Here is a 19,962-nt window from a genome sequence, read left to right on the forward strand (position 1 = left end):
AAATGCTATTTACATGTTAATTTTTATTCAAGAGTTTAGTAATGACTGTGAAGATAATCCAACACGGAACAGAGGGTTTTCCAAGAGAGGCGGTAAGGACCACATTTTGGAACAATTTGTACTTAACACAGAGACACTAAACTGGTAAAACTGATTTTGAAGGAACTGGATGAAAAACACTGATGGTGAAAACCTTTGAAGAAAAATACTTTGGTATATGTTTTCTGCTTTTAATATTTGAGTGAGTATTCAGTAGGTGCCCCTCCTTTCACTCTTTTTTTTTTAGTTTTTGGTTCAGGGGTTCATGTGTAGGTTTGTTATCTAGGTAAATTGCATGTCATGGGGTTTTGGTGTACAGATTATTTCATCACCCAGATAATAAGCATAGTACCTGATAGGTAGTTTTTTGATCCTGTACCTCCTCCCACCTTGTACCCTAAAGTAGGCCCCAGTGTCTGTTGTTCCCTTCTTTGTGTCCATGTGTTCTCAGTGTTTAGCTCCCACTTATAAGTGAGAACATTCAGTATTTGGCTTTCTGTTCCTGCATTAGTTTGCTTAGAATAATGGAGCTCCATTCATGTTCCTGCAAAGGACTTTATGTCATTCTTTTTTATAGCTGCCTATTATTCTATGGCGCATATATACCACATTACCTTTGTCCAGTCTACTGTTGGTGGGCATTTAGGTTGATTTCTGTGTTTTTGCTATTGTGAATACTGCTGTGGTGAACATATGTGTACATGTAACTTTATGGTAGAATTATTTATATTCCTTTGGGTATATACCTAATTACAGGATTGCTGGATTGAATGGTAGTTTTGTTTTACATTCTTTGAGAAATCGCCACACTGTTTTCCACAATGGCTGAACTAATTTACACTACCGCCAGCAGTGTATAGGCATTCCCTTTTCTCTGCAACCTTGCCAGCCTCTGTTATTTTTTGATTTTTTAATAATAACATTCTGACTGGTGTGAGATGGTATCTCATTGTGGTTTTGATTTGCATTTATCTAATGATTAGTGATGTTGAGCATTTTTTCATCTGCCTGTTGGCTGTATGTTGTCTTTTGAAACGTGCCCATGCCCATTATCCACTTTTTAACAGAGTTGTTTGTTTTTCTGCTTGTACATTTAATTTCCTTATAGATTCTGGATATTAGGCCTTCGTCAGATGCATAGTTTGCAAATATTTTCTCCCATTCTGTAGGTTGTCTGTTTACTCTGCTGATAGTTTCTTTTGTTGTGCAGAAGCTTGTTCATTTAATTAGGTCCCATTTGTCAAATTTTTATTTCTGCTGTGGTGGCTTTTGGCATCTTCATCACAGAATCTTCCAGGGCCTGTGTCTAGAATGGTATTTTGTAGATTATCTCCAGGGTTTTTATAGTTTTAGGTTTTACATGGTATTCTTTAATCCATCTGGAGTTGATTTTTGTATGTGGTCTAAGGAAGGGGTCCAGTTTCAATCTTCTGCATGTGGCTAGCTAGTTATCCTAGCGCCATTTATTGAATAAGGAATCCTTTCCTTATTGCTTGTTGTTGTCAACCCTGGCAAAAATCAGATGGTTGTAGGTGTGTGGAATTCCTATTTGCAGCTGCTATGATTTTATACCTAGAAAACCCTATAGTCTCTGCCCCAAAGTTCCTTGATCTGATAAATTACTTCAGCAGAATTTCAGGATGCAAAATCAACGTACAAAAATCAGTAGCATTCCTATCCACCATGTTGTTAAAATGGCCATACTGCCCAAAGCAATTTACAGATTCAATCTACCAATAACATTCTTCACAGAATTAGAAAAAAACAATTTTAAAATTCATATGGAACCAAAAAAGAGCATGAATAGGCAAGACAATCCCAAGCACAAAGAACAAAGCTGGAAAGCATCACATTACCTGAGTTCAAACTATACTACAAGGCTATAATAACCAAAACAGCATGGTACTGGTCCAAAACCAGATACCTAGACCAATGGAACAGAATAGAGAGCACAAAAATAATGCCTTCTTTTACTTTTTTTTTTTTTTTTTTTTTTTTTTTGAGGCGGAGTCTCACTCTGTCACCCAGGCTGGAGTGCAGTAGTGTGATCTTGGCTCACTGCAACCTCCACCTCCCGGGTTCAAATGATTCTTGTGCCTTTACCTTCCCTAGTAGCTGGGACTACAGGCATGTGCCAGCATGCCTGGCTAAGTTTTGTATTTTTAGTAGAGATGGAGTTTCACTATGTTGGCCAGGCTGGTCTGGAACTCCTGACAATCAGGTGAGCTGCCACCTCAGCCTCCCAAAGTGCTGGGATTACCGGCATGAGCCACTGTACCTGTCCTTGTTTTACTTTCTAATGTCACTGGATCTGTTGGTTGTGGTTTTTTTTCTCCCCCCTATGATTTCCGGAATGTGCTATAAATTACAGAAGAGGGACAATGTGAATCTTGGTCAGTTGCAATTTAGATGAACTGGGGATGTCTTTGTCTCTGAATAGAGTCATTGGAAATTTGAGGGGGGAAGAAATTGTAGATTATTTTTTGTTCAAGTCTAGCTTTATTTCACCATACTCTGGTAATTCAGCTTCTATTGAATTTGAGATGAGATTGTATCAAAAATTACCATGCTTAATTCTTGATTATATATGTGCAGTCATGTTAAAATAGCAATGACAACAAAACGTATGAAGAATATAGTGAACTTACTATAAAATTGCTACAGATGTGCAAATCTATGATAAGAGGTTTTATTGTTTGGAACTACATAGTAATCAGATACATCAGTGTTTTTGCCGCACCTTGGAGACATTCTTTTCCTTTGCCCGTTAGGTAGGTAGCTGGCTGAATTAGGCCCTCCCTAGTGAAGGTAGGACTTGTGGATTTCAGAATGAGGGAAGACTGTCTCCTTAATTACTTCTTACGATAATTGTGGAGAGGGGTGGTGGTGGGGAGAAAGTTAAGCTAAGAAAAAACAAAACTCATCTTTTACCATATTTTTTTTACCAAGCAATTTTTGGCACTTAATGTTCCTCAAATGTAGCTCATATTTGAAATTTTTTTCTTCAGACCAGTGAATATCTTTTGCACTATTAACATTTACTTTAAATCAATTTAATTCATGTTTAAGTGAGGCATTCGAAACCATTTGCAGCTCTATGTGCTTGGTCCTGACTTATAGATTAGTGTAGGATAATTAGCAGGGACACAGCCATTTTTTAGGGTATCTCTGATTCCCATTCTCTGTAGATGTATACATTTGAGGATAGGAAGTTTGCATATAGGGGTCATTCAGAAAATACATGTGTATATATATGTTTATATTAAAATATGTAGACAGGTACACATACCATAAGTGTATAGTTCAATTATATTTCACAAACTGAACTTACTTGAGTTCAGTGTGTTCACCAGCATTCAGGTCATGAAATACAAATTACTAGCACCTCAAAAGCCCCTTTTCATGTTCATTTTTTACTTACTAATGACTCATTACCCCCAAAACTTATTTTATGACTTCTAACAGCATACGATAATTTTGTCTCTTTTTATACTTAGTATAAATGGAATCATATAGTATGTAGTGTTTTATGTTTACCTTCTTAGTGTGTTTTTTGCAATTGTAGATCATTATTACTGTTTAGTATTCTTTTGTTTTACTGTTGTTCTGTTAGTGATAGGTATTTGGATTACCTCCAGTTTGGGGCCAGTATGAAAGTGCTTCTGTAAACATTCTAGTATTCTTTTGGGTGTCATTAGTACATACTCAGAAAAAGAATTGCTAGGTCATAGGCTATATATATTTTTGGCCTTAGTAGTATTGTCAAATGTTTTCAACGTTTAAACTAAAATACACTCACATTCTAACCAATGCTTGGTATTTTCTTTTTCTTTCCTTTTAACCATTCTGCTGGTTGTGTGGTGGTGTACTCATTATGTATTAAATTTCTATTTTTTTGCACTAATGGAATGGGGAGCACTTCTTATGTTTATTGGTCATTTGGACATCTGGACATCTTTTGTCAAGTCATTTGCCCGTTTTTCTGTTGAGTATCTTTACTTTTACCTTTTTATTTGTAAATGATTTAAAACTTAAAAGTTGCAAGAATAGTACATAAAGATAGTCCGGGCGCGGTGGCTCATGCCTGTAATGCCAGCACTTTGGGAGGCTGAGGCGGGCAGATCACTTAAGGTCAGGAGTTCGAGACCAGCCTGGCCAATATGGTGAAACCCCGTCTGTACTAAAAATACAAAAATTAGCTGGGCGCATGCCTGTAGTCCCAGCTACTCAGGAGGCTGAGGCAGAAGAATTGCTTGAACCTGGGAGGCAGAGGTTGCAGTGAGCTGAGATTGCGCCACTGCACTCCAGCCTGGGTGACAGAGAGACTCCGTCTAAAACAAAAAAAAGTAATTGTCATTAATCTGGAGTTTATTTTTGTATATAATGTAAGGATCAATATACATTTTTTTTTTCCATATAGATGTTCAGTTGACCTAGTATCACTTACTGAAAAGACTGTCCCTTCCACTCTGCACTACAGGGCTGCCTTTGTCCTAAATTAGGTGGCTTATATATGTGTATCTGTTTCTCTAGGTTTTATTCCACTGGTCAGTTTTTCTATTTTTGTACCATTGCCCCGTAATCTAATTACTGTGGTTTCATAATAGATCCTGATATCTGGCATTGTAAGTCTTTCAAGTGCTTGTTTTTCAAGTGCTATGGTTTGGATGTTTGTCCTTCTCATGTTGAAATTTGATTCCCAGAGTTGGAGGTAGGGTCTAATGGGAGGTGTTTGGGTCATGGGGGCGCAGATCCCTCATGAATAGACCTGTTTCCTTGTGGGGGTGTTGAGTGAGTTCCCTATTAGTTCCCTTGACAGCTAGTTGTTAAAAGGGCCTGTTACCGTCTACTTCCTCTGCATCATATGATCTCTGAACACACCAGCTCCCTTTCACCTTCAGCCATGGGTGGAAGCAGCCTGAGGCTCTTACTAGATGCCCAGTCTTGAACATTTTCAGATATCAAATCTTGAGCCAAATAAACCTTTTTTTCATTAATTATCCAGTCTCAGGTATTCCTTTATAACAACACAAAACAAATGAAAACCTCAAGATTGCCTGTTATTTTTAGTCCTTTGAATTCCTGTGTGATTTTTAGAATCAGCTTAACCGATTTCCAGAAGAAAAAACTATCTTAATTTGCATTGCTATAACAAAATGCTATAAACTGGGTAGCCTTGTAAACAACAGAAATTTATTTCTCACAGTTCTGGAGAGTCAGAAGTCTGAGATCAAGGCACCAGCAGATTCAGTGTCTGGTGAGGGCCCATTTCCTGGTTCATAGATGGTGTCTTCTCTCTGTGTCCTCACATGGTGGATAAGGCCAGGCAGCTCTCTGGGGCTGCTTTTATAAGAACACTAATTCCATTCATGAGGGCTGTACCGTTGTGTGGTTACATCACATTTGTTTATTCTTCAGCTGATGAATGTTTGAATTGTTTCCACTTTTGGGCTGTCATGGCTAATGCTGCCATATTCATTTGTGTACAAGTTTTTGTGTGAACCTATGTTTTCATTTTTCTGGAGTATATACTTAGGAGTGGAATTGCTGTGTCATATGCTAACTCTTAATGTTTGACTTTTTGAGGAACTGCCAAATTATTTTCTATAGCAGCTGTACCATTTTATATTCCCACCCTCAGTGTTATGAGGGTTCTGATTTCTCCACATCCACCAATACTAGTTGTTACTGTTTTGTTTTTTTCAATTATAGCCATTCTACTGAGTGTGAAGTGGTATCTCATTGTGGGTTTTTTTTTTTTTGAGACAGGGTCTTACTCTCACCCAGGCTGGAGGGCTCTGTCACAATCTCAGCTCACTGCAGCCTCAACCTCCCAGGCTCAAATAATCCTTCCACCTCAGCCCTCTGTGTAGCTGGGACTACAGGTGTGTACTACCACGCCCGGCTAATTTTTGTATTTTTTTAGAGATGGGGTTCCACTACATTGCCCAGGCTGATCTCGAACTCCTGAGTTCAAGCAATCTGCCTGCCTCAGCCTCCCAAAGTGCTGGGATTACAGGCATGTGTGCCACAGTGCCCAGCCCTTATTGTTGTTTTGATTGCATTTTTTGATGACTGTGATGTTGAGCAGCTTTTCATATGCTTATTGACCATTTGTATATCTTTGGAGAAATGTCTGTTCAGATCCTTCACTCATTTTAACAATTGGGTTGTCTTTTTATGTTCTAAGATTTATTTATATATTCTCAATATGAGTATCATCAGCTACATGATTTGCAAATGTTTATTTTTTTTTTAATTTATCTAATTTTTTTTTTTTTTTTTTTTTTTGAGACAGAGTCTCGCTCTGTTACCGGGACTCTGGGGTGCAGTGGCACAGTCATGGTTCACGACAGCCTCAACCTCCTGTTCTGAAGCAGTACCCCCACCTCAGCCTCCTGAGTAGCTGGGACTATAGGCATGTGCCACCATGCCCAGCTAGTTTTTTTATTTTTTGTAGGGATGGGGTCTCACTATGTTGTCCAGGCTTGTCTCAAACTCCTGGGTTCAAGCAGTTCTCCCATCTTGGCCTTCCAAAGTGCTGGGATTACAGGCGTGAGCCACTGCATCTGGCCTGCAAATGTTTAATAACCTCCTGTGGGTTGTCTTTTCCCTTTCTTGATAGTACCCTTTGAAACACTAAAATTTAAAATTTTTATCCAACCCAGTTTATCTTCTTTTGTTCTTTTGGTGTTATAACTAGAAAACTGTTGCCTAATCCAGAGTCATGCAGATTTTTTCGTTTCCTTCTAAGAATTTTATAGTTTTAGTTCTCACACTTAAGTCTTTGATGCATTTTGAGTTCATTTTTATAGATGGTGTGGGGTGGGGGTCCAAATTCTTTTGCATATGGATACCCAATTGTTCTAGCACCATTTGTTGATGTTTTATATTGATGTGTCTAGATGTGGATCTTTTTGGGTTTACCCTCCTTGGAGTTGAACTTCTTGGATTTATAGATTAATAGTTTTCATGAAACTTGGGATATTTTGAGCTTTTTTGTGGTAAGATCTCTATAACATAAAATTTCCCATATTAACTATTCTTAAGTGTATAATTTTTGGCATTAAGTGCACAGTATTCTGTCATCACTATCATCACCCAAATAGAAACTTTGTATTCATTAGACAACAATTCCCTGTATACTCCCTTAACCCTGTTCTTTGGTAACCTCTATTCCATGTTCTGTATGAAATTTGTCTATTTTAAGTATTTCATACAAGTGGAATCATACAATATTTGTCCTGTTGTATTTGGCTTATTTTACTTAGCATCTTGTTTTCAGTGTTCATCCATGTTGTAGCATGCATCAAAACTACATTTCTTTTAATGGTTGAATAATATAATGTATTTACCACATTTAGTTTATCCATGTGACGGACACTTGGATTGTTTCTTCTTTCTGACTATTGTGAGTAAGTCTGCTATGAACATTCACCTACAGTTATCTGTTTGAGTCCCTGTTTTCAAATCTTTTGGTTATATACTTACAAGTTGAGTTGCCGGGAGATGGAACTGGGTAAGTTAAAATGCTGCCAAATTTGCCGTTTAAAAAAAAAAATTCCCTGGGTTGCTTCAAGCCTTTCATTCATTTCTAGAGTTAGGAAAAAGTTAATTCTGACAGTTCTTGCCCATTTTTTTCCTTGCCTTTTTGGAGTAGTGGAATTTAGAGTTCCTTACTTGGCCGTTTTTGCTGATGTCAGTGATACATATCATTTTAGTGTTTTCATTTTATTTGTTAGTATGTAGAAATATAATAACTATCTGGTAAGTATTTTTTTAAAAAGTAATAAAAGATGTTCCTTTTACTTTTATACAAAGGTTAGATGATTTATAAGCTAATTTCTTTCTGAAGATGTTGTCACCAGACATCTTTAAGAGTTATAAGAGATTGTCAGCTGTCCCTTATGAAGTACAGACTATACCTTCTGGAAGGACTCATGTTACTTTAAGAAGTATGTTAATGCTGGCTGGGTGCAGTGGCTCACACCTGTAATCCCAGCACTTTGGGAGGCCGAAGCGGATGGATCACCTAAGGTCAGGAGTTTGAGACCAACCTGGCCAACATGTTAAAACCCTGTCTCTACTAAAAATACAAAAATTAACTGGGCGTGGTGGTGCAGGCCTGTAGTCCCAGCTACTCGGAGTCTGAGGCAGGAGAATCACTTGAACCCAGGAGGTGGAGGTTGCAGTGAGCTGAGATGGCGCCACTGCACTCCAGCCTGGGTGACAGAAAGAGACTCTGTCTCAAAAAACAAAAAACAAGAAAAGGACTCAATTTGAATTTTTAGAAACTTACAGAAAAGAACAGAGTGATTAAAGGTAAAGATTAAACACAGATGAAGAGAATGAATTAATCCAAAGATAAATCTGTGGAAATTCTCCAAACTTGGAAATGGAAAACATGAGAGCAGTTAATAAATAAGGTATGGAAGATAGACTAAGACTTGTGGTTCAACATATGACTGTCTCCTGAGGAGAGGCCAGAAAATGGGAGAAGGACGGGAAAGAAGAATATTCAAAGAGAATAGATGAGGCTTTTCCAGAGTTAGAGAGGCACAAGAGTCCTCAGCAAATAAAATTAAAAAATTCATACCCTTATGCATGTATTGAAATTATAGTATTTCAGAGATTTTTAAAAAACTGTAAAACTGCTAGAGAAAAAAAGGTAGATTCGCCTTTAGAAGAACATTATATTCACAACAGAATTTTCTTCAGTAAAGGTAGATGTCAGAATGTAATAGCATAGTATCTTCAGAATGCTGAAGGAGAATAGCTCTGAACCCAAATAACTATATTCAGATAATTAGGTGCCAGGGAGAAATAAGGCCATTCAGATAAAAATGGTATTTAATACTCTCATACTGTTGAGTAAGAACTACTAGCTTGTATACAGTAATAAGACAACTGATTGCAGGAAGAAAGGCATAGGAAACAAGAAGCAATGATGAGCAAATAAAAACATAAAAAATGTAAAACAGGTAAACATATTGGTAAACTTGAGTATTGACTATATAAACTAGCAATAATGACTATTAATTTAGGGGTTCTAGAAACAAAAGTGAACTAAAATACTAGCAAATGAAAAGACTTAAATTCTTGCCAGCTCAGTTGAAAGGAAAAATATTTCTTAAATAAGTAAAATTGAAGGGTAATCAGAGAAGGTATAAGATAAAATGTGTAACTTGCTAATGGAGGAAATCCAATAGAAGGACAGAGCTTGGTAGGAAGAAAGCTAGATTGAAAATAGTTTATTTCCTAAATATTCATGGTGAAAATTGGTAAAAATAAAATACATAGCTTTATGATTTGGGGAAAACAGGACAGAAAGGAAAACAAAAAGCATCAAAAAAACTCTGTAAAGAGAAAACACAAAGATTGTAGAAATAAAAGATCTATGTATCAGTAATCATAATATAGGTAAGCATATTTCAGTATGGAGTTGAAAGTAAAGAGGTCAGGCATGGTGGCTCATGCCTGTAATCCTAGCATTTTGGCAGGCCAACAGGGGAGGGATCTCTTGAGGCCAGGAATTCAAGGCCAGCCTGAGCAACTAGATCTTGTCTCTACAAAAAAAAAAAATTTTTTTTTAATTAGAAAATAGGCTATGGCCATACTACCCTGAACGTGTCCGATCTCGTCTGATCTTGGAAGCTAAGCAGGGTTGGACCCCTGGTTAGTACTTGGATGGGAGACTGCCTAGGAATACTAGGTGCTGTAGGTGTCGGGGGAGGGCAGGCAAGGGGAGAGAGCATTAGGGAAAAGAGCTAATGCATGCTGGGCTTAATACCTAGGTGATGGGTTGATAGGTGCAGCAAACTACCATAGCACACGTTTACCTATGTAACAAACCTGCACATCCTGCACATGTACCCTGAAACTTAAAGAGAAAAAAGTGTTCAATAACTCAAAGCTGAATAGAAATAGGAGACAAAGTATACTGTAAGGTAGAATTATTAAGGATAAAGAAATTCATCAGGAAGACATTATAGTTCTGAACATGGTTCTAATCTAACAATATACTAAGATGCACAAAGGAAAATAGACATAAGGAAAAATTTGCAAATCCTAGTAAGTTGAGACAGCAGAATAGAGATTAGTAAGAATATAGAAGATCTGAATGCCACTTACTCAGCTTGATTTAATATTTGTTGGGAATCATATACTCTAAAACTATAAATCATATATTTTTCCAGCATGTATGGAAAATATGTGCAATTTGATCATCTTTTAAGAGTGACCTATGATAAATATATCATAGGTCATGTTCTCTTATTAAAATAAAAGTAGAAATCAATAAGTCTAACCTTCGTGATTTAGAAACTGAATTTCTCAGTTTATGAATAACAGTTCATATGGAAATCCTGAAATACTTAGAATTTAATAACAGTAAGAACAGAACACATGAAAACTTTGAGGATATAGCTAAAGCAGCTGCCTCTTAGAGGAAATTTTATAGCCTTAAATGCATCAGAGAAAGGATAAAATGTAAAACTTGCTAATAGAGGAAATCTAGTAGGACAGAGCTTTGCAGGAAGAAGACTAGATTGAAAATAGTTTAAATATTTCTTTTCTCAGAAAAAATGTGAGTTAAGTGTTCAAGCTAAGTAGTTAGAAGGGAGAAAACTCAGAAATAAAAAAAGGTAGTAGACATAAATGAAACCGAAACGGATACGATAGAGTGTTCAGCAGTAAAAGTAAATGAAGTAGTTTCATACGTCAACAAAGTTCAATAAAAGGAAAAAGACTTGGGGCCAGGCGCAGTGGTTCACGCCTGTAACCCCAGCACTTTGGGAGCCTGAGGCGGGAAGATCACCTGAGGTCGGGAGTTCCAGACCAGCCTGGCCACCAGGGTGAAACCCCGTCTCTACTGAAAATACAAAAATTAGCCGGGCATGTTGGTGCATGCCTGTGATCCCAGCTACTCGGGAGGCTGAGACAGGAGAATCGCTTGAACTCTGGAGGCAGAGGTTGCAGTGAGCCGAGATGATGCCACTGCACTCCAACCTGGGTGACAGAGTGAGACTTTCTCTCAAAAAAAAAAAAAAAAAAAAAAGGTGGAAGAAGATATGTTTAGTTCCATTTAGTTCGTAAGACTCTAAGATAACACTAATATGTTGCTTAAGGCTAAGTACGTAGTTGATAAAATTAAGAGCAAGGAAATGATAAACTGTTCAGGATATTGGCTGGTTGGATGTTAGTTGGAAGGAGTGCTCAGGGAGAAGAGAAGCATAGGGCAAAAGAAAAACATGGGCTGCAAATATATTGGAAACATTTTAGTCTTAAGCTGGGCAGTGGAGATAAGCTTTCATTTTATTATATTTTTAATTTATATATGTGTTATATATTCTTTTACTGTCATGAAAATATACCTTTACAGAAAAGGTTCCAGAAGATAAATTTTTTTGAAGAGTTTTGTTTCATTTTTAAATAGGCTTTAAAATACGTATACTCTAATATTCAGAAATAGCATATATAGAATTTCTCTTTATTCATCATTCTCTTTAAGTGTAAATAGTTGCAAGTTTACAAATGGAACAGTCTCTATATCCTGCCCAGTTGGCACCTTGGTTTTGCAATAATCTGGTTCTACCCTATGAGTCTGCCCTATGTGCAATTAAATTTTACTTGAATTGTTTCTACTAATCTTTTGGTATTCAATTCAATTAAAAATTGTTTGTACCTGGAAATCACACTTTATATGTGCCTGCATGTCTGTGCTTTGAGTAAGATGTTTACTATATTCTATATGGAGCAGATACAAGCCTAGGATTTATTTAATTCTTTTGTGCATTGTGGAAATCCAGTTAACGGTGCAGTTTTGGTGACTTTCAGTGTTTTCATTCAAGTGCTACTTTTTCCTTTAGGTGATTTTTAGACTCGATTCTCAAAGCAAGCAGTGAGGTTTTAAAAAATTGTAGCCATATCTATTTATATTAGTAAAATTGAACACTTAATAGGTCAAAATGTCATTTTTTTGATAACAATGCCTTAAAATACTTGTTTAAAGTTACTGAATTATTCAAGGCTTAAATTAAATTTGACCATGTCCCCCCAATAACAAAGATTTCTTTGTTATTGTTTTGTGTTGTTCTTGTTTGTGTTTTAATATTATAGGCTATCGAGATGGAAATAATTCAGAAGCTTCAGGGCCATCCAGAAGAGGTGGAAGAGGTAGTTTCCGAGGTTGCCGTGGAGGATTTGGTCTAGGAAGTCCAAGTTAGTAGTGGATTTGCAAATGATGTGCTTCATGAACTGTTAAAAAGAAAATGATTAAAAAAATATGTATCAAAGAAGGTTGTTGTTATGAGGATTATATGAGAATAGCTTAGCTCAGTGACTAATACACATTAATCACCACATTGTATATAACATTATTTTTTAGACAGATTTAATTGCATATTGGTTAAGTTGAAATGTATGAATTTTAAAAATAAGTTTGAGTGACTCAGTTCTTTAATATTACATACTATTCATTGTTTTAAGAGCTTTGATAATATGGCTGACTTTATAAACAGGTGACCTTCTATGTGGCTCTACCTCCCCACATACCTTCTTTCACCAGTGTGGCTTTCTACCTTAAATTTTTCCAGCCATCATTTTTTAGAGATAAGGTATTGACTTCAGAGGTCACTGTTGGAATGTGTGTGCCTCTTAACAGAGGAGAATAGATTTATGGTTTTGGAAGCTAAAAACATAAATTTGTAATAATGATTTAATAGATGCATAGCAGACTAGTGAATTGTCACTTTCACAGAAGTTTAGGGATTTTGAAGGGTTACCGTGCAGGACTGGTAAGGTTTGATTTGGCAACAGTGGGAGCAAGAAGTGCTATTTTGAAGAATAAGTAGTGAAATGATGCAATGTGAAGTTTCTCAGGCAATTTCTAGAGATTTAACTTGCTTGTGTCATATTTTGGCATAGCACTGGCCCTAATTTATTTTATGAAATATTTTAAATACATTTTGAGGGAGTAATTTGTCATTGAAGGACATTATTTGTAGAGAATTCCTTTGCACAATACTTAGTTTAACTTGGTTTAATAGAATAGTTTAACTTAGTTTAATAGGACAGTATTTTTCTATTTTACCCCGCATCTTTTAACTTCTGATACTATAACTTGATTTTTTTCTGTTTACTGAGCGATTACAAAACTTCTTCAAAGTAATGTAATCTAATTTTACTTTCTGCAAATCAAGATAATGACTTAGACCCAGACGAATGTATGCAGCGCACTGGTGGCCTTTTTGGTTATAGAAGATCAGCATTAAGATTAAGTGGCACAGGTGAGAAATAGAACTTATTACTGAATATTAGTTATTGATATATGTTTTTAGCACTAGGATTAGTAAACCTAATATATATGTTAAAGTATACTAGTTTGGCTTATGATTTTCTCTGCTTTTAGATCTGTAGGTAAAAATATGTGGACAATTTTGTCTCCCTTATAAAATTTGTGCAATGTGAATTATTTATTCTGTGTTATCTACCAGTTAATTTGAGGTGTGAATTATTAACTAGAGGAATAAAGGATTCTGAGTTAGGGGAAAAGGATTTGTGTGAGTTGAAGTGAAAATGAAAACACAATTGATGAAAAATGTTCAAATGAGGTTAAGGTTAAAGTTAAACCTAGAGGCCGGGCGTGGTGGCTCATGCCTGTAATCCCAGCAGTTTGGGAGGCTGAGGCAGGTGGATCACTTGAGGCCAGGAGTTCGAGACCAGCGTGGCCAACATAGCAAAACCCTATCTCTACTAAAAATACAAAAATTAGCTGGGCGTGGTGGTATGTGCCTGTAGTTCCAGCTACTCAGATGCCTGAGGCACGAGAATTGGTTGAACCCAGGAAATGGAGGTTGCAGAGAGCCAAGATTGTGCCACTGCACTCCAGCCTGGGTGATAGAGTGAGACTTGAAGAAAAAAGAAAAAAGTTAAATCTAAAATTAAGAGGTGGATGGGTTAAAGGACCAGGATTCCTAAGTAATAACTTTGTTGAATAGAAATAACAACGTGGTTTGTGTGCTTGAGCAGCAGCTGTGTTTTATCTAAATATGTTGCAAAACAATGCCTTACAGGTTATGGTGATACTTCTCAAAGCAGAAGTGGCAGTGGAAGTGAACGAGGTAAGTTCTTATTTTGTTTACCTGAAAGAAGTTAAATCATTGTATTCCAAATTTAATTTTTTTCTGTACTTCACTGGTTGGAAACAAATTTAATTTTTGAAGTTAAAGGTAACTGTTACTGCTTTTATACACTGTGAAGACCATAAATTTACACAGCCTGTTTTAGATAGTTCCTTAATACCCTCCAGGTTATTGCCTCTCTGATCCAGCAATTCCATTATAGGAATTATATACTATAGACGTATTTGCAAATACATGTACAAGGATGTACACCTAGATGTCATTTATAATAAGTAAAAACTGAAAATCACGTAAAATTCATAAATAAAAAACTGTTTAAGTCCAGGTGCGGTGGCTCACGCCTATAATTCTAGCACTTTGGGAGGCCTAGGCAGGCAGATCAGAAGGTCAAGATGAGACCATCCTGGCCAACATAGTGAAACCCCTGTCTCTACTAAAAGAAAACTTAGCTGGGCATGGTGGTGCGTGCCTGTAGTCCCAGCTACTCAGGAGGCTAAGGCAGGAGAATCGCTTGAATCCGGGAGGCGGAGGTTGCAGTAAGCCGAGATCACACCACTGCACTCCAGCCTGGTGACAGAGCGAGACTCCGTCTCAAAACAAAAAACAAAAAAAAAACTGTTTAATAAAATGATAATCATGAAATGAGATGCTGTGTGGAAGTTAAAGACTGAGATATAATATGTACAAATCCTTATTAAAACAATATACTTTTTCTTATGGAATAGTCGATTTGGTCTGAAGGATAAAGTTAGCTCAATATATAATTTTTTACTCTTAAAGTTTTCTCTTTTTTTTTTTTTTCTTTTTTGAGACGGAGTCTCACTCTGTCACCCAGGTTGGAGTGCAGTGGTGTAATCTCAGCTCACTGCAACCTCCGCCTCCAGAGTTCAAGCCATTCTCCTGCCTCAGCCTCCCTAGTAGCTGGATTACAGGCACCTGCCACCACACCTGGCTAATTTTTGTATTTTTAGTAGAGATGGGGTTTCACCTTTACCAGGCTGGTCTCAAACTCCTGACCTCAGGTGATCTGCCCACCTCGGCCTCCCAAAGTGCTAGGATTACAGGCATGAGCCACTGTGCCCGACCTTAAAATTTTTTCAAAGTATAAATACATCAGTGTCATATAAAAGTTAAAATGCTCTCCAGATTAGTAAATCAATGAAGCTTGCTTGAAGTATTTGGAAGATTCTCAGTAATTATTATTAGTCTGAGAATTCAGAGTGACATTCCCCCCACCCCTGCTGATTCTTATATTCTTCAATATAGAAAGAGTTTATTAAAGACTAGCTAAACCAAATCTCCTACAAATATTCACAGCCTATATGAAGGAGGATTTCAAGACCTGTGGACATACAAGATAAGAAAATTAGAGTTCACATAGAAAAAATGTTACATCTAATTAGCTTTTGAATCTAATGCAGTCATAGTACCTAAAAGTGGCACAACAGATTACTCGTTACCTAAAAACCAGAAAGGTAATAATATATAGAAAGGAGTTAACAGGCCTGATTGTTCATCAAAAATTCATCAGTAAATGAAATTGAAAATCTTACTTAAAAGGCTGTTCTTGGCTAGTGTATATTAGTTAGGGTTCTCCATAGAGACAGACCAAAAGGAAGGAGGGAGGAGATGGATGGATGGATGGATGGATGGATGGATGGATGGATGGATGAGAAGGAACTAATTAGGGGAATTGGCTCGTGAGATTATGGAGCCTGGAAAAGTCCTATGATAGGCTGTCTGCAAGCTAAGAACCAGGGAAACCAGTAGTATTGTTCAATTCAAGTCCAAAGGAACCAGTAAAATTTTTTTTTTTTCTTAATACTTTAAGTTCTAGGGGACATGTGCACAATGTGCAAGTTTGTTACATAGGTATACATGTGCCATGTTGATGTGCTGCACCCATCAACTCATCATTTACATTAGGTATTTCTCCTAATCCTATCCCTCCCCCTGTCCCCCACTTTCCAACAGGCCCTGGTATGTGATATTCCCCTCCTCGTGTCCATGTGTTCTCACTGTTCAGCTCCCACTTATGAGTAAGAACATAGTGTTTGGTATTCTGTCCTTGTGGTAGTTTGCTGAGAATGATGAGAACCAGGGAAGTTGATGGTGTAACTCTCAGTTCAAGGCCAAAGACCTGAGAACCTCTTGGTGGGGCGGAGTCAGGGGGCGGGGGATTGCTGGTACAAGTCCTAGAGTCCAAAGGCCAGAGAACCTGGAGTTCTGATGTCCGAGGACAAGAGAAGAAGGGTGTCCCAGCTCCAGAAGAGAGAGAAAATTTGCCTTTCCGCTGCCTTTTTGTTCTGTCTGGCCCCTAGCCTATTGGATGGTGCCTGCCCACACTGGATGAGGGTCGATCTTCTTACTCTGTCCACTGATACAAATGCCAGTCTCTTCTAAAACACCTTCACAGACATACCCAGAAATAATGGTTTATCAGCTACCTGGGTATCCCTTAATCTGGTCAAATTGACACCGCAAATTAACCATCACAGCTAGCATCTGAAAACTTGGATTTGGGATGGGTTCCCACCATCCTAATTGGTAAGAGCGACTCATTTTGCGTAAACCATTTGTGCGTTGTGGTTTTTGCTGAATATTTGCTTTCCTTCTGGGAGTCTGGAATTTGGTATGTGCCAGGCAGAAGGTGAGTACATTATTAGCCCCTAATAAAAACCCTGGGTACTGAGTCTCTAATGAGCTTCTGAGTCTCTAATACTCTTCTCTGGTAGAGTTTACATGTGTTGTCACAGCTCATTGCTGGGAGAACTAAGCACATCCTGTGTGACTGCAGTAGAAGATACTTGGAAACTTGTGCCTGGTTTTCTCTGGGTTTTGCCTATGTGCCTTTTCTTCTGCTGATAGTACTCCCTGTTTTTTCACTAATAAATCATAACCATGAGTATGACTATATTCTGAGTCTGGTGAGTCTTCCTAGCAATTATTGAACTGGGAACGGTCTTGGGGACACCCCCCCAAACACAGGTTCTTTTAGAAAATACATTCCTTTGCTGATTAGGAAAGAAATATAACAGCTTAAACAAAATGTAGTAATATTTAATAGTCTCATCTACGTAAAATCATCTTGAATACTACAGAAACTAAAAATGTACAAGATTCTATTTAATTGTTTCAAGTATTTGTAAGAAGGGAATTTAAAGTTTTTTAGAACTTGTTCTCTTTGAAGACAAGCAAAGAAAATAAAGATGTGCACAGCCTTGCATCTTGACCGATTGTCACTTATGAATTTCTTTAATAGGTGGTTACAAAGGTTTAAATGAAGAAGTAATAACAGGCTCTGGAAAGAGTAAGTTTTCCTTAAACAAGGTATTTGATTTTTGTAGTGAGAGTTCTTTTACCCTTCAATTTTAAAAAACATTTATCTCTTTTTTATTTGATCCTCTTCAAGATTCTCGGAAGTCAGAAGCAGAAGGAGGAGAAAGTAGTGATACTCAAGGTACATTAACATTTGTGTGACTCACATAGAAGTATGTTGTGTTTTAATAAAAATGCTTAAGTATTTTACTTAAAAACAAAGTTATCTTTTAAAAATTTGAACAGTGAAAACTTTAAAGGTAAGCAATGGGAAGTTCCATAGTATTTAAAATTTGATCTTGTCAATTTTTGTCTATTTTCTCTTATATTTTCTTTTAGTCTCTGTAACGTACATTATGTTTTTAATTTAAATTCCAAGGACCAAAAGTGACCTACATACCCCCTCCTCCACCTGAGGATGAGGACTCCATCTTTGCACATTATCAGACAGGCATAAACTTTGACAAATACGACACTATTCTTGTGGAAGTGTCTGGACATGATGCACCACCAGCAATTCTGGTCAGTGTATTAATTGTTTCTGTATTAGCCATGTAGCAAACTTTGCTTTTAAAATACATTATATAGTTTGTAAAGCTGATATCAACACAAAGATTTCACCTTTCGTATATAAGGTGAAAACTTAGGTTGGAAATTTAGAATGATGTCTTACCATCTACAATAGAATTAATTGCTATGCCAAAAGAGAGTAATAGATTTCATCCCCACTCCCCATACCAGGATGAGAATTTTATTTAAACTTACTTAAAAGAATACTTTTCCTAGTGATTCAAGGTGTTTCCCCAAGATTGTGAGAAAGTGTGTCTTAGGGCAGTGATTTTTCTGAGAGGGGGAGCCCTCTGTCTCCTGTTGATAATTATACTTAGAACAAACCATTACTGAGCAGAATTCTTCATATCTCATAAGTTTTAAGGGGGCAGGAAAAATGTTTTTAAAACCACCATTTGTGGAGAATACTTCCTGATTCTGTCAAATCATATTTTAATATACAGGCTTTGAATATTTACTTCTGAGGGGAGGCACGTTACTAAAGTCACTTTAGTATATAAAGTAGAATTAACAGAACTTGGAAAGTAGCTCGAATGAAATATGCTTATAAATGATTTGCATATGATATATAGAATGTAATCACTGCTTTTTTTTAAAATTTTCAGACTTTTGAAGAAGCTGATCTCTGTCAGACACTGAATAACAACATTGCTAAAGCTGGTTATACTAAGCTTACTCCTGTGCAAAAATACAGTATTCCTATCATACTTGCAGGACGAGATTTGATGGCTTGTGCTCAAACAGGGTCTGGGAAGACTGTAAGTCTTTCCCCACATGTCCAAACTGTTAGGTTTTTTGAGCTTTGGTTCTTCCTTAGTAACTTGGTTTCTTCTTTTGAGTAGAAGGTTTGTAGATGGTTTCTGTTACCTGTCATAAGCGTTGATGGTTTTGCTTCTGATTTTTATTAGGATTTGTGTACTTCTGAAGAAATAATTGTGAACTATTTCTAGGGTAGTGTTGCTGTCCATAGATGTTTAATCCTTTCTGTGTGCAGCTCTTTCTGAAACATGGTAGTATCTAAAACAAAATGACTGAAAGTCAAAGCAGAGATTATAAAACAGTGAGAGAGGGAGAAAGTAATTTCTGTGTTATAGCTGGTACACTCTTGAAGTCAAAAGATAAAGAATGAGAACCAGTTACATGCATTGTGCATGATTCCTTAGTATTCAGTGACCTCAGGTTATGCTAATTATAAAAGAAGTCTGATGAGACCAGTCGGTTTTAGGATTAATCTGGGAGATTTGTGTGTTAATTACGACTCCATGAGATGAGACTCTTATTTCTATAATCATAGAGTCCATGAGGTCATACCATTTTAGTCTTAATCAGCCTTCATAGTAGAATTGTAGGGAAAAATAGGTATTGTATAGCAGCTAATAAGAGTGTTAAACATGGTTTTGGAGGTGGATTTTAGCAAATGTCTTATTTGCTTAAGTGAGAAAACTGTAGCACAAAATTTCTGTTGCCTGGTGTAACTTCAATAAGGGTAATGTGTTCAGTAATACAGATGATGATTTCTAAGTTTTTACTCTGTGGGGCACTTTTGTCATCCATTCCGAATGATAATTTTATGACCTCAGAAGGACTAACTTAGAGTAATTGTTCACTGTAATGATTTGCAGCAATTACATCTATTATATTCCTCTATAAATAGGCTAATGTTGTTGATCTGTTTAGAATTCGTGGGTGTGCTTTTAAAAATACACTGAAAAAATTTGATAGGGTAGATTAATTTTACCAAATTTTATATTGTATAATAAGAGCATAAAGACCTAAATGTTAAGAACATCTTGAAATGAAAGTTGTTTTCATTTCTCATCTTAAATTTACCAGTAAGATGGAAGTAGAGTCTAAAGGCTATAAGGACATGAGGATTAGCTTTCCATAGGGATAA

General features: G+C 36.8%; 1 protein-coding gene and 1 pseudogene across 4 annotated transcripts in view; both read left to right on the forward strand.

Annotated features, from left to right (window-relative positions):
- Positions 1-19,962, forward strand: part of DDX4 (DEAD-box helicase 4) — an 80,665-nt gene that overhangs the window by 32,814 nt on the left and 27,889 nt on the right. The window contains exons 6-13 of one of the 4 annotated variants that reach the window (XM_030798596.1): positions 33-92; positions 12,157-12,258; positions 13,239-13,325; positions 14,112-14,159; positions 17,443-17,490; positions 17,593-17,640; positions 17,878-18,020; positions 18,674-18,826. In XM_030798596.1, coding sequence (XP_030654456.1) covers positions 33-92; positions 12,157-12,258; positions 13,239-13,325; positions 14,112-14,159; positions 17,443-17,490; positions 17,593-17,640; positions 17,878-18,020; positions 18,674-18,826 — 689 coding nt within the window. The remainder of the gene's footprint in view (positions 1-32; positions 93-12,156; positions 12,259-13,238; positions 13,326-14,111; positions 14,160-17,442; positions 17,491-17,592; positions 17,641-17,877; positions 18,021-18,673; positions 18,827-19,962) is intronic. The other 3 variants (XM_003265934.3, XM_030798597.1, XM_003265935.3) reach the window with 3 other exon arrangements.
- Positions 9,643-9,763, forward strand: LOC115831302 (annotated as a pseudogene).

Source organism: Nomascus leucogenys, chromosome 18, assembly GCF_006542625.1.
Source record: "Nomascus leucogenys isolate Asia chromosome 18, Asia_NLE_v1, whole genome shotgun sequence".
Taxonomy (NCBI): Eukaryota; Metazoa; Chordata; class Mammalia; order Primates; family Hylobatidae; genus Nomascus; species Nomascus leucogenys.